A 17,527-nucleotide genomic window follows, 5' to 3' on the forward strand; every position below is an offset into this window, starting at 1 on the left:
TCATGGCTGAACATCCAGAATCAGTGCCCCGTTCCTGCCTTCTCCCCACATCCCTTGATTCCTTTAGCCCTAAGAACTAAATCCAACTCTCTCTTGAAAACATCCAGAGAACTGGCCTCCACTGCCTTCTCTGGCAGAGAATTCCAGATTCACAACTCTCTGGGTGAAAAAGATTTTCCTCATCTCAGCCCTAAATGGCCGACCCCTTGTTGTTGAATGCTGCATGGAGCGCAGTGTGTTGGGGTAATACCTCTGCCCTGTTCTCAGTGTATGAGGAGCCTTCAATGCAGCAAACATTAAATAAAGGATTTGGTTCACGTTGAATAAAAGCAGGGCAGGGGGTTCATGTTACAGGAAATAAACCAGCGCGCTTCATCCAAACACTTTGCACAATTGTTTAACAAGAGGAAACAAATATTCCTGACTAAATCACACACTGCACACTCTGTGTATCAGGACATCTAGCTGCTCAATAAAAGATTTGAAATTTTGCCGAGCCAATGGGACTTAATGAAGGACAGCAGAGTTGAGCTCAGAGAGACAGATAAAGCTGTTAGTCATTCAGGAAAAGAGCCGTTTGTTTTCTATCCGGGCAGGGAGAAGGGGGGGGAGTTATGGAACTCACAATGATCCCATTACAAACCTTTCCCTCAACTAGGCTCATTCAGCATTCATGCAGGAACTGCTGAACCTTTCATTCCTCAAGAACGGCAGCTGGAGAGACCGCTGCCAACTTCCTGCTGCCTTGGTTTTTAGTGTTTAGTTTAGAGATACAGCGTGGAAACAGGCCCTTCGGCCCACCGAGTCCGTGCTGACCAGCGATCCCCACACACTAACACTATCTTACACACACCTGGAGAAAACTCACGCAGTCATGGAGAGAACGTGCAAACTCCGTACAGACAGCACCCGTGGTCAGGATGAAACCCGGGTCTCTAGCGCTGTGAGGCAGCAGCTCTACCCGCTGCACCACCGTGACAATGCAGATGGCAACAAAATCCCTAAACCCCGACTCACGTCAACACCCCACAAACCAGAAGATGCAGCCCCCTCCCCTCACACCTAGCCCTGATGGAGGGGGGGGGAGTCTGGGGGCGTGCACCAGCCCACACGTCTCTCTGCTGCATCTCTACACACAGCAGTGGGCCCCACCATGAACTGGCCCCACCCAAACACAACGCTCCTTAAACTCATCAGGTCATCTACATGTGCATGCACACTCACACTCACACACACTCACTCACGCACACTCACTCACGCACACACTCTCACACACTCACACTCACGCACACACTCTCACACACACTCACGCAGTCACACACACACACTCACGCAGTCACACACACACTCACGCAGTCACACACACACTCACGCAGTCACACACACACTCACGCACACTCACGCACACTCATGCACACACGCACACACTCACACACACACACTCACACACTCACTCACACACACACACACACACACACACACACACACACACACACACACACACACACACACACACCCACACACACACACACACACACACACACACACACACACACACACACACACACACACACACACACACACACACACACACACACACACACACACACACACACACACACACACCCACACACACACACCCACACTACACAAAGTGAGTGTGTGGGAGACTCTCTGCCTCCACACATCTCCAGTAGCTGAGATTCCCCCACCCACCCTGCCTGAAGCAGACCCTGGTTGTCTGGGTGATACAGGGTGGGGAAGACAACACCTGCTAGAAATATTTACTCAAAATATTGCCCCTCTCCAGCCCCGGCACAAATATTTGTTTCAGCGAAAGTTTCATCTCCTGAAGCGTGAGAGTGATGCAAGAGTGATTTCCAAAACACACGTGCAAATTTAAAATGCACAGAATAATCTCCTGGAGTTCAAATAAAAATAATCGCTGTTAAACCTGACGCTCAATGAACTTAACATAAACGTCACCTATCCATGTTCTCCACAGATGCTGCCTGACCCGCTGAGTTACTCCAGCACTCTGTGAAACGTCACCTATCCATGTTCTCCACACAGATGCTGCCTGACCCACTGAGTTACTGCAGCACTTTGTGAAACGTCCCCTATCCATGTTAGCCCATAGATGCTGCTTGACCCGCTGAGTTACTCCAGCACTCTGTGAAACGTCACCTATCCATGTTCTCCACAGATGCTGCCTGACCCGCTGAGTTACTCCAGCACTCTGTGAAACGTCACCTATCCATGTTCTCCACAGATGCTGCCTGACCCGCTGAGTTACTCCAGCATTCTGTGTCCATCTTCGGTTTTTATTGAGTGAGTGCGCAGCTCTAGCTCTGTGCCAAGTAACATGACCTGGGTGGGTAATGTCAGGCCCTTTGTCCAAGTGCTGGTCTCTGTAACAATGGGCTTCACTCAATGCCAACTGTTCACCAAACTCCACCTTCAACACCCAACTCTGCTCTCAGCTAAACACGTCTGTCTCTCCATCGTTAACCGCAGACCACTTTAGATATTGTTTAAGAAAGAACTGCAGATGCTGGAAAAATCAAAGGTAGACAAAAATGCTGGTGAGGCAGAATCTATGGAGCGAAGGAATAGATGACGTTTCGGGTCGAGACCCTTCTTCAGACTTTGAGTATTGTGTTCTGTTCTGGGCACCATGTTGTAGGAAAGATATTGTCAAACTGGAAAGGGTTCAGTGAAGATTTAGTTCAGTTTCTGTGGAGAACGTGGATAGGTGACGTTTTACAGAGTGCTGGAGTAACTCAGCGGGTCAGGCAGCATCTGTGGAGAACATGGATAGGTGACGTTTCACAGAGTGCTGGAGTAACTCAGCGGGTCAGGCAGCATCTGTGGAGAACATGGATAGGTGACTTTTTGGGCCAGACCCTTCTTCAGACTGTCCATTCCCTCCTGAGATGCTTCCTGACCCGCTGAGTTACTCCAGCACTTTGCATCTTTTTTTTTAATTGTAAACCCGCGCCTGCAGTTCCTTGCGTCAGCATATTGGACACAACCTCGCAAGGACGGAATCTTTGAGCCTCGTTACATATTATGAGGACACGTGCAGTGTCTCTTTGGCTAACGACCCGATTGGACCTCTCTATGTAAACCAGATGGACACTAACATCACCACAGAGTGACACAATCTCCGTTTAGATCAGGATCCACTTCACTGCTTCACACAAGAGGAACTGCCAGGCCTTGAATATCAAATGAATGATAAACCTTGGTTGGAAAGAAAGGCCTAATCCCATATTACACACAATTTAATCTCCTTGTTCAAGGAGGACTGATGGCTCTGTTAAGATGCACTCTGGTGCCACACACACCATTGTGTTATTCACACATGGAGCTGTCAAAGGACAGAGAGAAGGGCAGACACAATGTCACCTGGCTCATTGTCACGTGTACCGAGGTACAGCAAAAAGCTTTTGTTGTGTTCTAACCAGTCAGTGGAAAGACATGATTGCAATCCAGCGATCACAGTGTACAGATACAGGATAAAGGGAATAACGTTTAGTGCAAGGTAAAGCCAGTAAAGTCCAATCAAGGATAGTCCGAGGGTCACCAATGAGGTAGATAGTAGTTCAGGACTGCTCTCTGGTTGTGGTTGGATGGTTCAGTTGCCTGATAACAGCCGGGAAGAAACTGTCCCTGAATCTGTAGGTGTGCGTTTTCACACTTCTGTACCTCTTGCCCGATGGGAGAGGGGAGAAGAGGGAGTGACCGGGGTGAGACTGGTCCTTGATGATGCTGCTGGCCTTGTCGAGGCAGTGTGAGGTGTAGATGGGGTCAAGGGAAGGGAGGTAGACTAGAACAGGTGTCAGGGGTTACGGGAATAAGTCAGCAGTATGGGGTTAGGAGGTAGATCAGCCATGATTGAATGATGGAGTAGTCTTGATGGGCTGAATGGCCTAATTCTGCTCCTATGACTGATGATGTAACGATTCTCCACGCTGGCAGTGGGCACGATATTCTGATGGGAAAAGTGTTTGTCTCTTACAGTTTGTTCTGTAAAAGGAATAATGTGGAGAATGAGATATAGTGGGCTGGCGGTGAGACTGACGTGGCAGCGGCCTCTGCAGTCTGTCTGTCTTTGTTTATTTTATTGTCCCGTTGAGGGTATTGTTTGTGGTGGGTTTTTGACTGTGTATGTGTGGGGGGTGGGTGGGGGAAACTTTTAAATCTCTTCCCTGCACGGGGATCCGACCTTTTCCCTGTCGGGTCTCCGTTGTCGTTGGGGCCTAGCACCGTGGAGCGGCCTCCAACCGGAACAACAGCTCAAGTCGCGGAGCCGGCAGAACTGCGGACCTACCATCGTGGAGCTGGCCGGCTTCGGAGCATGGAGAGCTGCGGTGGCGCGCTGCTGCGACCCGACTCCGGGAGCTCGCGGGTCCCCGGTGGGAGACCGCTTTGCGGGGCACCGGCAACGGCGACTTCTCCCGCTCGAATTGCGGGGTCGAGAGTGACCTGGAGTGGGGCCTTGCATCGCCCGGCATGGCTTTAAATGGCCGCGGACTTGCTAGCGCCCGCCGGGGGGGTCCAACACGGGACCCGGAGCAGGGCCTTGCATCGCAGTGAGGAGGAGATTCACTGTGGTGGACGTTTGTGTAAATTATGTTGGTGTGTGTCTTGGTTCTTTTCTTGTATGACTGCAGAAACCAAATTTTGTTTGAACTTCATGTGAGGTTCAAATGACAAATAAACGGTATTGTATTGTATTTGCATTTGCAGATGGTCCAGTGAAAGGAGTAAGTTGGAGCTGGATCAATCCCCACGGTTATGCAAAAGCAGCGGCTCCAATGTAAATGTGAAGGTTCACAGCGAGACAACAGAGCATGAAACCAGAGTGGACCAGCAGGTAGTTAGTGTACAGGGATCGCTGGCCAGCACGGTATCGATGGGCTGAAGGGCCTGTTTCCACGCTGTATCTCTAAACTAAACAGTATCTGCAGCCAGGGGGGGGGGGGGGGGGGGGGGGGGGGGGGGGGGGGGTGGGGGGGGGGGGGGGGGGGGGGGGCAGAGGTCAATGTGGATAAACGACTGGAGGGAATGAACTAGGTGGTCGACCTTTTGCCTTTTGCTTTTTACCAGAAACCAGTCGCTTCATGGTCATTTATTATTGCGGATTAATATAACACATTCATTTGTAGGATGTACAAAGTTGATTACATTTTGGAGCGATATATTTACAAACCTTTTCAAGTCAAGAATAGAACCCAAAACGGGATGGATTATATTTGGAATAATAGGAGAAGATACCAATTTAATAAAAGAACAAAATGTTTTTTTTTAATTATGGGTTAATAATTGGAAAGAAATTGATGCTTAAATTTTGGAAAAATACAACCACACCAACTGTTAAAATGTGGATTAGGAATATGATGGACATAGCACGCCTTGAAGAAATGAGACTCTGACTAATAGATAAATATGACCAATTCTTAAGGAGTTGGTCTCCTTTCATCGACTTTTTGGAATCATGTGATGCAGCGGTACCGTAAGGATTGCTGATTTCAGTTCATGACGCGGATAGATCTACATCTCCGAATACAGATTTGAAAAATTCTCTTTTAAGGGGCCTTCTCTTCTATTTCTACTTTTTATTTTTTATATACACACTTCACGTTTTTCTATTCTCTACCATCTATTTTTTCCTCTTTTTCCCCTTTCTATTGTTTTCTTTTTCTTGTCTTGCTTACTTCCTTCTCATAACATAAAACTAGAGGTTGTACATAGAATGGATTACGGTATTACATAGTTGCCACCTACAATTAGGTTCCACTGGACTGTTTTGTACTGTATTAACTTCTAATAAAATAAACAAAAAAAAAAACAAAAACAAAAAAATGATTGTGGATTATACTTTACAATTTAATTTATATTCTCCAGCTGCAGAAGTGAAATCTCCCGATCATTCATCCCTGGATAACAAAGTCAGTGATGTTGCTGTTGTGATAGCACCAGGGGAGGGGGAAGCCCATTCAGTCCAGAGGCCCTTCGTCACAACCTGGCCCCTGTGCTATCTCACCTTGTTATTAATCATGCCTGTTACTCTCATGGAACAGAGACTGAACCTCAGCCTGGAAACAGGCCCTTCAGCCCATCATAACCAAATCCGTGCTGACCAGCGATCACCCGTCACACACACACACACACACACCAAGCCAATTAACATACAAACCTGCACAACTGGAGTGTAGGAGGAAACCAGAGCACCCGGAGAAAACCCATGCAGGTCATGGGGAGAACGTGCAAACTCCGTACAGACAGCACCCGTAGTCAGGATTGAACCTGGGTCTCTGGCGCTGTGAGACAGCAGCTCTACCCGCTGCACCAGATGTCTGGAGGGATGTGGGAGGAGACCCTGCACTGGCAGACTCCACACCGGCAGCATCCATGGTCAGGATTGAACCTGTGACCTGGTGTTGTGAGTCTGTCCGGCCTGTTACTGTATCAAATGCCCCCTCAACATGGGCAGGTCACAAGCAGACGTCTGTCTTCCAGCCAACCCACAGTACAGTGAACATCACCCAACAAACTCAGTCCTGGAGTCCTCAATGCAGCCAACAAACATAGGCAAGGGCTTCACTCCATGGAGCGCAGGAGGGTGAGGGGAGATCTTACAGAGGTGTATAAAATCATCAGGTAGATGCACAGAGTCTCTTGCCCAAAGTAGGGGAATCGAGGACCAGAGGATGTGGGTTTATGGTGAGGGGGGGGAAGATTTGATAGATTTGAGGGTGGTGGGTGTATGGAACAAGCTGCCAGAGGAGGTAGTTGAGGCCGGGACTATCCCAACATTTAAGAAACAGTTAGACTGATACATGGATAGGACAGATTTGGTGGGATATGGGCCTAACGCAGGCAGGTGGAACGTGTAGATGGGACATGTTGGTCGGTGTGGGCAGGTTGGGCTGAAGGGCCTGTTCCCACGATGTATCACTCTGTGACATCTGGATAATGATAGATTACTCAGTCACTCTGGAGAGATGCTCCTCAGTTTTACAATTCATCGTGTACAGGGTTGGCACACTAGTTGATCGATGTGTCTCTTGTTGCTGCCAGTAACAATTTACAGGAGTCAGGACCACACTTCAGCTATTAAATAAGAAGCCACAAATTGCCAAACACTGCCAAAGATCATCGCAATTAGTCATGATTCATCAGACCAACACAGTGAGCAAGTCTAAAATACTGCAGACACCACACAAACCGACACAGAGTGCTGGAGTAACTCAGCGGGTCAGGCAGCATCTGTGGAGAACATGGATAGGTGAGGTTTAGGGTCTCTGCAAGCCAGTCAGGTGGGCACTGTGTACAGGTATGTGTAGATTGGTACAGTCCTGATCACAACAGGGCTGGGCCTTTCTCTTGACATTGAAGCTTTTTAATGAATGCAACAAGTTTGGGCAAAGATACTGAGACATCCACCCATTGAGGTTACTGCCCAGCTAACGTCAACATCATCACATGTGGTGGAGGGAGGATTCAACCTTTAATGGTGTGTCACAGACTGAAAAATAATCACATTGAATCACGAATAGTGAAAGGGCTGGATAGAGTGGGTGGAGAGGGTGTTTCCACTAGTGGGAGAATGTGGCTCAGCCCCAGAATTAAAGGACGTTCCTATTGGAAGGAGATGGGGAGGCATTTCTTTAGTCAGAGGGTGGTGAATTTGTGGAACTCATCGTCACAGACGGCTGTGGAGGCCAAGTCAATGGATCTTTTTATGGCAGAGATAGATTCTTGATTAGTACGGGTGTCAGAGGTCATGGGGAGAAGGCAGGAGAATGGGGTTAGGAGAGAGAGATAGATCAGCCATGATTGAATGGTGGAGTAGACTTGATGGGCCGAATGGCCTCATTCTGTTCCTATCACTTCTGACCTTATGATAAATGAGTGCTTAATGGCTAGCATGGATTTGAGGGGTTGAAGGGCCTGTGTACCCTGATGCATCTTCCTATAACTCTACCAAAGTTAAACATTATGTTAAGAAAACCATTGGTTTAGTTCCACCTCTGGACAAAGATAAAGTAGACTTGAAATGCAAACCCTGCTTGTGATTTCTTGTCCTGACGTGAGGAGAGGCTTCAGGTGCCCGTTGACAGGTGGGTCAATCACCGTGATCCTCTCCTGCCTTCCCTATGTCCACCTCCACACTCTCCACACGTACACCCTTCACCTCTGACGGCTTTGCTTCAGATAATCCATTCACACTTCCCTCCACTCAACCAACCTCACATCAACAGCTCACACATCTGCCCGCACATCTGTCCGCACATCTGCCCGCACATCTGTCCACACTGCCCGATCTGTACAACATCCAGAAATTGGACCCAAGGCAGATGAAGGAACAAAAAGCTGGAGTAACTCAGCGGGTCAGGCAGTATCTGTGGAGCTAAGGAAATAGGCAACGTTTTGGGCCGAAACCCATAAGGGTTTCGGCCCGAAACGTTGCCTATTTCCAGAAGGATTTTGGCCCGAAAAGTTGCCTATTTCCTTAGCTCCATAGATGCTGCTGCACCATAACTCAGCAGGTCAGGCAGCATCTGTGGAGAACATGGATAGGTGACGTTTCACAGAGTGCTGGAGTAACTCAGCGGGTCAGGCAGCATCTATGGAGCTAAGGAAATAGGCAACGTTTCGGGCCGAAACCCATAAGGGTTTCGGCCCGAAACGTTGCCTATTTCCAGAAGGATTTTGGCCCGAAAAGTTGCCTATTTCCTTAGCTCCATAGATGCTGCTGCACCATAACTCAGCAGGTCAGGCAGCATCTGTGGAGAACATGGATAGGTGATGTTTCACAGAGTGCTGGAGTAACTCAGCGGGTCAGGCAGCATCTGTGGAGAGCATGGATAGGTGACGTTTCACAGAGTGCTGGAGTAACTCAGCGGGTCAGGCAGCATCTGTGGAGAACATGGATAGGTGACGTTTCACAGAGTGCTGGAGTAACTCAGCGGGTCAGGCAGCATCTGTGGAGAGCATGGATAGGTGACGTTTCACAGAGTGCTGGAGTAACTCAGCAGGTCAGGCAGCATCTGTGGAGAACATGGATAGGTGACGTTTCACAGAGTGCTGGAGTAACTCAGCGGGTCAGGCAGCATCTGTGGAGAACATGGATAGGTGACGTTTCACAGAGTGCTGGAGTAACTCAGCGGGTCAGGCAGCATCTGTGGAGAACATGGATAGGTGACGTTTCACAGAGTGCTGGAGTTACTCATGAGTCACTCCAGCATGTTGTGTCTTTCTTCAGTGTAAACCAGCATCTGCAGTTCCTCCTTACACACTTCTGATCAAGGGCTTTTGGATAAGAGGGACTGGCGTTATAGTCACACAGCGTGGCAACAGGCCCATCGGCCCGACTAGTCCACACCGACCACATAATCATGAGATTTTGTACAAAATCCTGAGAGGAATTGATTGGGCAGATGCACAGAGTCTCTTGCCCAAAGTAGGGGAATCGAGGACCAGAGGACATGGGTTTAAAGTGAAGGGTTGAGAGACGGTTGGTCACATGGCAGAGGGTCAGTGGAAGGGCCGGACACCCTGAGTCCCCGCTGACCCCAGGGTCAGGGATTCCAACCATGGCCCCACTCCCCAGAGAGGGCAAGGTCTTCTCCTCACAAGGGGGGGGGGGGGGGGGGGTGCACAGTCCTGGTATATTGTATTAGAGATCCAGCACGAGAACAGGCCCTTCAGCCCACCGAGTTCCTGCTGTCCATCGATCACCCATTCACACACTAGGTCTATGATATCCGCCCTTCTCACCCACTCCCGACACTAGGGACAGTTTACAGAGGGGCTGATTCACACACAAACTGCACGCCATTGGTATGTGGGAGGAAACTGGACCGACACAGGCATGGGTCAGGGTGCTGTAGACATGCAAGGTGGGGCTGGGAAACCAATCAATCCCCTCGAGCACCTTCCAGAACATTCTCCCTGTGACCGCGTGAGTTCCTCCCACATTCTAGAGACGTCCAGGTTTACAGGTTAATTGGCTTTGAATTAAAATTGTAAACTGTCACTGACATGTGCAGGATAATGCAGGTGATCGCTGGCCGGCACGGACTCGGTGGGCCGAAGGGCCTGTTTCATGCTGTCTCTCTGAAGTCTCAAAAAATGCCTTTCAATCACAATAGAAGTGTTTCCAACACAATGTTCAGGCAGCAGGTGGGCAGTGTGCAGGTGGGCAGTGGGCAGTGTGCAGGTGGGCAGGTGGGCAGGGGCAGGTGGGCAGTGGGGGGGCAGGTGGGCAGGTGGGCAGGTGGGCAGTGTGGCAGGTGGGCAGTGCGCAGGTGGGGGCAGGTGGGCAGTGTGCAGGTGGGGCAGGTGGGCAGGTGGGCAGGTGGGCAGGTGGGCAGGTGGGCAGGGGGCAGTGGGCAGGTGGGCAGTGGGCAGGGTGCAGGTGGGCAGTGTGCAGGTGGGCAGTGTGCAGGTGGGCAGTGGGCAGGTGGGCAGGGGCAGGTGGGCAGTGGGCAGGTGGGCAGGTGGGCAGTGTGCAGGTGGGCAGTGTGGGCAGTGGGCAGGTGGGCAGGTGGGCAGGTGGGCAGGTGGGCAGTGGGCAGGTGGGCAGTGGCGCAGGTGGGCAGTGTGCAGGTGGGCAGTGGGCAGGTGTGCAGGTGGGCAGTGTGCAGGTGGGCAGTGTGCAGGTGGGCAGTGTGCAGGTGGGGTGGCAGTGCGCAGGTGGGCAGTGGGCAGTGGGCAGTGGGCAGTGTGCAGGTGTGGGCAGGTGGGCAGTGGGCAGGTGGGCAGTGGGCAGGTGGGCAGTGTGGGCAGGTGGCAGGTGGGCAGTGTGCAGGTGGGCAGGTGGGCAGGGGGCAGGTGGGCAGGGGGCAGGTGGGCAGTGTGCAGTGTGCAGGTGGGCAGTGCGCAGGTGGGCAGTGCGCAGGTGGGCAGGTGGGCAGTGGGCAGTGGGCAGGTGGGCAGTGCGCAGGTGGGCAGTGGGCAGGTGGGCAGTGTGCAGGTGGGCAGTGCGCAGGTGGGCAGTGTGCAGGTGGGCAGGTGGGCAGTGGGGCAGGTGGGCAGTGTGCAGGTGGGCAGGTGGGCAGGTGGGCAGGGGGGGCAGGTGGGCAGGTGGGCAGGTGGGCAGGTGGGCAGGTGTGCAGTGTGCAGGTGGGCAGTGCGCAGGTGGGCAGTGCGCAGGTGGGCAGTGGGCAGGTGGGCAGGTGGGCAGTGGGCAGTGGGCAGGTGGGCAGTGTGCAGGTGGGCAGTGCGCAGGTGGGCAGTGGGCAGTGTGCAGGCAGTGTGCAGGTGGGCAGTGCGCAGGTGGGCAGTGCGCAGGTGGGGCAGTGGGCAGGTGTGCAGGTGTGCAGGTGTGCAGGTGTGCAGTGGGCAGGTGGGCAGGTGGGCAGGTGGGCAGGTGGGCAGGTGCGCAGGTGTGCAGGTGGGCAGTGTGCAGGTGGGCAGTGTGCAGGTGGGCAGTGCGCAGGTGGGCAGTGCGCAGGTGGGCAGTGTGCAGGTGGGCAGTGTGGCAGGTGGGCAGGTGGGCAGTGGGCAGGTGGGCAGGTGGGCAGTGTGCAGGTGGGCAGTGTGCAGGTGGGCAGGTGGGCACGTTAGGAATTTGCAGACAGTTTCACTGCAATGATGAGCAGGAAGTGAGGTACATTGTTTCAAGCTACTATTCTGGTCTAACAACCTCCCCTGACTCCAACAATCAACATTCCCTGCATCAGCCACTCTCATCTACAACTTATGTCACAATAGACATCTATTGTTTTGAAATACTTGTGTAACAGAACCTTCAACTAATCTCAAATATCATTGTATTTGTGTTTCGAGTAATGGTTTAAAAGTTATGTCCTTAACCACATGGTTCAGCTGTGAGCGGTTCTATTGGTGCCCAGGGTGATCTGACTCGTATTCTCAGGTATTTCTGGCCGCTGACATAATTGCCGTGAATGCCCGTTGAGAATTGAGATTGCTTTAAGGATCCACAAGAATAACAGGTAACAGGTGAGGTGACAGGTGAGGTGACAGGTGAGCACATTGCTGCAACACCTGGCTGCTCCCCAGATGCCCTGGTCCGGGGAACAGGTCACCTTGAAAGTCAATGGAACAAGAACCGCACGTCAACAACAGCCAGACGCTCCTCTCCTTGCCCGGCCCAAAATGCTGGAGTAACTCAGCGGGACAGGCAGCATCTGTGGAGAGAGGGAATGGGTGACGTTTCGGGTCGAGACCCTTCTACAGACTGATCCCAATCACATGCCCTTTATCAGTTTAGTGTAGTTTAGAGATATAGCGCGGAAACAGGCCCTTCGGCCCACCGAGTCCGTGCCGACCAGCGATCCCCGCACACTAACACTACACTACACTCACTAGGGACAATTTACAAATTTACAGAAACCAATTAACCAACAAACCTGCACGTCTTTGGAGTGTGGGAGGAAACCGGAGCTCCCGTAGCAAACCCATGCGGTCACGGGGTGAACATACAAACTCCGTACAGACAGCGCCCGTAGTCAGGATGGGACTCTGGCGCTGGGAGGCAGCAGCTTTGGCTTCAGTAAATTATTGGTAGTGTCAGAAGGTGCTAGTGTACAGGTTGGCATGGACTTGGTGGGCCGAAGGGCCTGTCCACATGGTGTGACTGCAATGCTCAATAAACTTCCTGCCTGGTTACCCATCCAGCTGTCCGTCTGCTCTGGGACCTGCCAGATGTGCCAGCACCAGATGTTAGCAGCTGGATGGGCTTCAGGTCATTGTCCCAGCAAACTGCAGGGGGCTGGGGTGGGAGGGGTGGTGAGGTGGGTGGTGAGGGGAGGGGGGTGGTGAGGGGGGGGTGGTGAGGGAAGGTGGGCAGTAACTTCAACAGAACATGTGTGGCTATTTTTACTTCACTAGAACAAGAACATAGAGAGGTTTGATTCCGTGGTCAGAGCTGCAGGAATTATGTACACAGCACATTCCTGAATATTTTACAGGCTGTGTGAGGAGGAACTGCAGATGTTGGTTTAAACTGAAGACAGACAAAATGCTGGAGTAACTCAGCAGGACAGGCAGCATCTGTGGAGAGAGGGAATGGGTGACGTTTCAGGTGGAGACCCTTCTTCAGACTGAGTCGGGGGGAAAGGGAAACAAGACGGTGATATCGAGAGATAAAGAACAAATGAATGAACATTTACATAACGATGATGAAGGAAGCGGGCGGTTACTGGCTGGTGGTCTAGGTGAGAACAAGTTACAGACAACGAGACTGAACAAGACGACTGAAGCTGGTGCAACTGGGGTGGGGGAGGGAGAAAGGGGGAGTTCAAGGGTTACTTGAAGTTAGAGAAATTAATATTCATTCCGCTGGGCTGTAAGCTGCCCAAGCGAAATAAGAGATACTGTTCCTCCAATTTGCATTTGTCCTCAATCTGACCAAGTTGTAATCGTTTCAAAGTCAAGTCGTCTTGTTGAGTCTCGTTGTCAGTAACTCGTTCTCACCTAGACCACCGCCCGCTTCCTTTATCATTGTTACATTTTGCATCTTTCATTTATTTGTTCTATTTCTCTCTCCATCACCGTCTATATCTCTCGTTTCCCTTTCCCCGACTCTCAGTCTGAAGAAAGGTCTTGACCTGAAACGTCACATATCCATGTTGTCTAGATTCGCTGAGTTACTCCAGAACTCTGTGTCTATCTTCAGATCACAGAGGAGGTGAGGTTTGACATTTCCATGTCAGACGCAGCACCAAATGTCCAAGGGCGGTAGCGCTGTGATGTCACAGACGGGCAGCGTTACATGAAGCCACCGCTGTAAACGTCCAATAGAATTCATCTCTAGATGTCACCTCGTGTGAACCACCTTTGTAATCCGAGCACCCACGGAACATGCAAATTGTCAGATCGGAGTGCGATTGAGTTCAAATTAGATTTGGCCTCGTCGGGGAGGGGGGGAGGGGGGGGGGGGGGGGGGGGGGGGGGGGGGGGGGGGGGGGAGGGGGGGGGGGGAGAGTGGGGGGGGGGGGGGGGAGATTTGGCGGTGGGGGGGGGGGGAGGGGGAGTTGGCGGGGGGGAGGGGGGGGGGACGGTTTGCAGGGGGGAGCGCTGAATCCAGGGTAGTCTCTGTTCAGGGCCAATATTGGCTGATGTTGGAGCGGGGATTGCCGTGGTTTTCCATGGACCACTGACAGACATCGATCGCCCCCAGACTAACGGCAGCAACAACTCGCTTTGTCTAGACTCATTGGTTCCCATCCCACGGGGCAGGTGCCTGCACAGGTCCCAGTGATAGGTCCTGGTGCAAGGTACTCGTGCAAGAAAACATTTATCCTGAGGAAGAGAGGCTGATTGTCGAGGACAACAGGGAGACCCATCACCCTCTGACCCACCCGCCCCCCACGACCCACCCCCTCCCCCGCCCCACACCCCCACGACCCACCCCCCCCACGACCCATCACCCTCTGACCCACGACCCCCACGACCCACCCGCCCCCACTGCACTGGGCAACAGGGTGACCCTCAGACTATCCTCGATCGGACGTTGCGGGCTTTACCTTGCATCAAACGTAATTCCCTCATCATGTATCTGTATACTGTGGACGGCTCGATTGTAATCATGTATTGTCTTTAGACTGACTGGATAGCTCGCAACATAAGTTTTTCACTGTACCTCAGTACACGTGACAATAAACTCAATGGAAACTGGCATTCGAGCTCATCCGCTGCCCGACCACCAGCAAATATCATCGTCTGGGGAAACGCACCCAGTAAACAGGCAGAACAGATACAGTCGGCTCATTCATTCATAAACACATTACAGCAGCGGGGGGGGGGGGGGGGAAGGGGAGGGGTACAGATCACACACACACTTACACACGCACACACTTGCACGCACACACTTACACACACTTCCCCACGGACGAGAGGGGGGAGATTAGGGGAGGCGGGGAAGAATAGAGAGGGGAGACAAATGTACCCGCACTCACTCAAGGCACCCACACACACTGGGACACACACACACTGGGGGACACACACACACACACTGGGACACACACACACACACACACACTGGGACACACACACACTGACACACACACACACACACTGGGACACACACACACACACACTGGGACACACACTGGGACACACACACACACACTGGGACACACACACACACACACACTGACACACACACACACACACACACACTGGGACACACACACACACACACTGGGACACACACACACACACACTGGTCACACACACACACACACTGGGACACACACACACACACACACACTGGGACACACACACACACACACACACACTGACACACACACACACACACTGGGACACACACACACAGGGACACACACACACACACACACTGGGACATTGGGACACACACACACACACTGGGACACACACACACACACACACACACACACACACTGGGACATTGGGACACACACACACACACTGGGACACACACACACTGGGACACACACACACACCGACACACACACACTGGGTCACACACACACACACACTGGGGGACACACACACACACACTGGGTCACACACACACACACTGGGGGACACACACACACCGACACACACACACACACTGGGTCACACACTCACACCGACACACACACCCACACAAACCGTGCCCGATGTGAGTCTCTCTGTCCAGGTGCAACGACCACGGGCCCATGTGAGCGATTTTAATCCACAGAGAGTGGTGAATCTCTGGAACTCTCTGCCGCAGAAGGTAGTTGAGGCCACACAGTCCATTGGCTATATTTAAGAGGGAGTTAGATGTGGCCCTTGTGGCTAAAGGGATCAGAGGGGTATGGAGAGAAGGCAGGTACAGGATACCGAGTTGGATGATCAGCCATGATCATATTGAATGGCGGTGCAGGCTCGAAGGGCCGAATGGCCTCTACTCCTGCACCTATTTTCTATGTTTCTATGGGACCGGGACCCGGCCCTTGACCGCAATCAGACCCGGGGCGATGGGCAGCGGCTCCGGACACGGTCTGACCTCGACCCTCACTCCCTCCTCACGACCTGACCCGGCCGCCGGTCCCGGGGCAACAGGTAGCTCTGACCCGCAGAGTGACCGCTCCCGGACCCCGACCCCAACCCCGACCCCGAGCTCCACGAACAACAACCGCAGCGAGTTACAGGAAACCTGGCCGGAGAATCCCGCAGTGGAAACACAGGCGGGTTACACATCCTCCCCGGTAAATCCCCGGTAAATGTGCCCCCCACCCCCCCGGGTCCACCCGTGTACAGTTGCAATTGCAGCGCAGATACAAACACACACATTATGTGGGGGAGGGGGGGGGGGGGGGGGGCGGTGTGTGGGTGCATGTACCGCATTTAATGTATACACACACATGTACACACACACACATGTATATACACACACACACATGTATACACACACACACACACACACACATGTATACACACACACACACATGTACATACACACACACATGTATACACACACACATGTATACACACACACACACACAAGGAACTCCTGCAGGCAGGTATCACAGAAGCGGTGGCCGCAGGTCGACACTTGCACGGGTTCCCGCATCGGTTTGTTACAGAGCGGACACTGGAAGCGGCGCTTCGGCTTCTCCAGGAACTTGTAGTCGTAGCCGGGCATGGCCGGAGAGGCCGGGACACAGAGAGGGGCCGGAGAGGCCGGGACACAGAGAGGGGCCGGAGGAGAGGGTCAAGGGGGCAGAGAGAGGGTCCAGGGTCCGGGGACGTTAACGCCGCTGCCCTTCGGGGAGTGTCCGTGCTGATCGGCCTCTCCCTCCGGACACGGTCCGAATCTCTCTCTCTCTCCCCGTCTCCTGTTGTCCGGACTCTCCCCGCGGCCGCTGACCGGTCCGGTCCCGGTCTCAGTCTCTGTGTCTCCGCCTCTGACGCCGGCGCCGCTGGTGATGGTCGAGGCTGGTTCTCCGGGCGGAGATTCGGCGGCGCTGCGGCCCCGGGTCCTAGTGCCCGTCTGTGTAGTGTCCGTGTAGTGTAGCGTCTAGTGTCTAGTGTCACTGCACCACTGGGTCCTAGTGCCCGTCCGTCTAGTGTCTAGTGTCACTGCACCACTGGGTCCTAGTGCCCGTCCGTCTAGTGTCACTGCACCACCGGGTCCTAGTGCCCGTCCGTCTAGTGTCTAGTGTCACTGCACCACCGGGTCCTAGTGCCCGCCCGTCTGTGTCTAGTGTCACTGCACCACTGGGTCCTAGTGCCCGTCCGTCTAGTGTCTAGTGTCTCTACACCACCGGGTCCTAGTGCCCGTCCGTCTAGTGTCACTGCACCACTGGGTCCTAGTGCCCGTCCGTCTAGTGTCTCTACACCACCGGGTCCTAGTGCCCGTCCGTCTAGTGTCACTGCACCACCGGGTCCTAGTGCCCGCCTGTGTCCAGTGTCACTGCAACACCGGGTAGACTATAGAAGAGAGATCGACCGATTGACCAAATGGTGCCAGCACAATAACCTGGCCCTCAACACCAGCAAAACCAAGGAGCTGATTGTGGACTTTGGAAGG

The 17,527-nt window shown here is 52.8% G+C and overlaps 1 protein-coding gene across 1 annotated transcript in view; it reads right to left on the minus strand.

The window, feature by feature from the left end:
* Positions 1 to 16,982, minus strand: part of traf4a (tnf receptor-associated factor 4a) — a 37,587-nt gene extending 20,605 nt beyond the window's left edge. Inside the window, exon 1 of the mRNA XM_055658190.1 lies at positions 16,500 to 16,982. Within this exon, the coding sequence (XP_055514165.1) occupies positions 16,500 to 16,639 (140 nt within the window). The 5' untranslated portion in view covers positions 16,640 to 16,982. The remainder of the gene's footprint in view (positions 1 to 16,499) is intronic.
* Between the last annotated feature and the right edge of the window lie 545 nt (positions 16,983 to 17,527).

This window comes from Leucoraja erinacea, chromosome 28 (genome assembly GCF_028641065.1).
Source record: "Leucoraja erinacea ecotype New England chromosome 28, Leri_hhj_1, whole genome shotgun sequence".
Taxonomy (NCBI): domain Eukaryota; kingdom Metazoa; phylum Chordata; class Chondrichthyes; order Rajiformes; family Rajidae; genus Leucoraja; species Leucoraja erinaceus.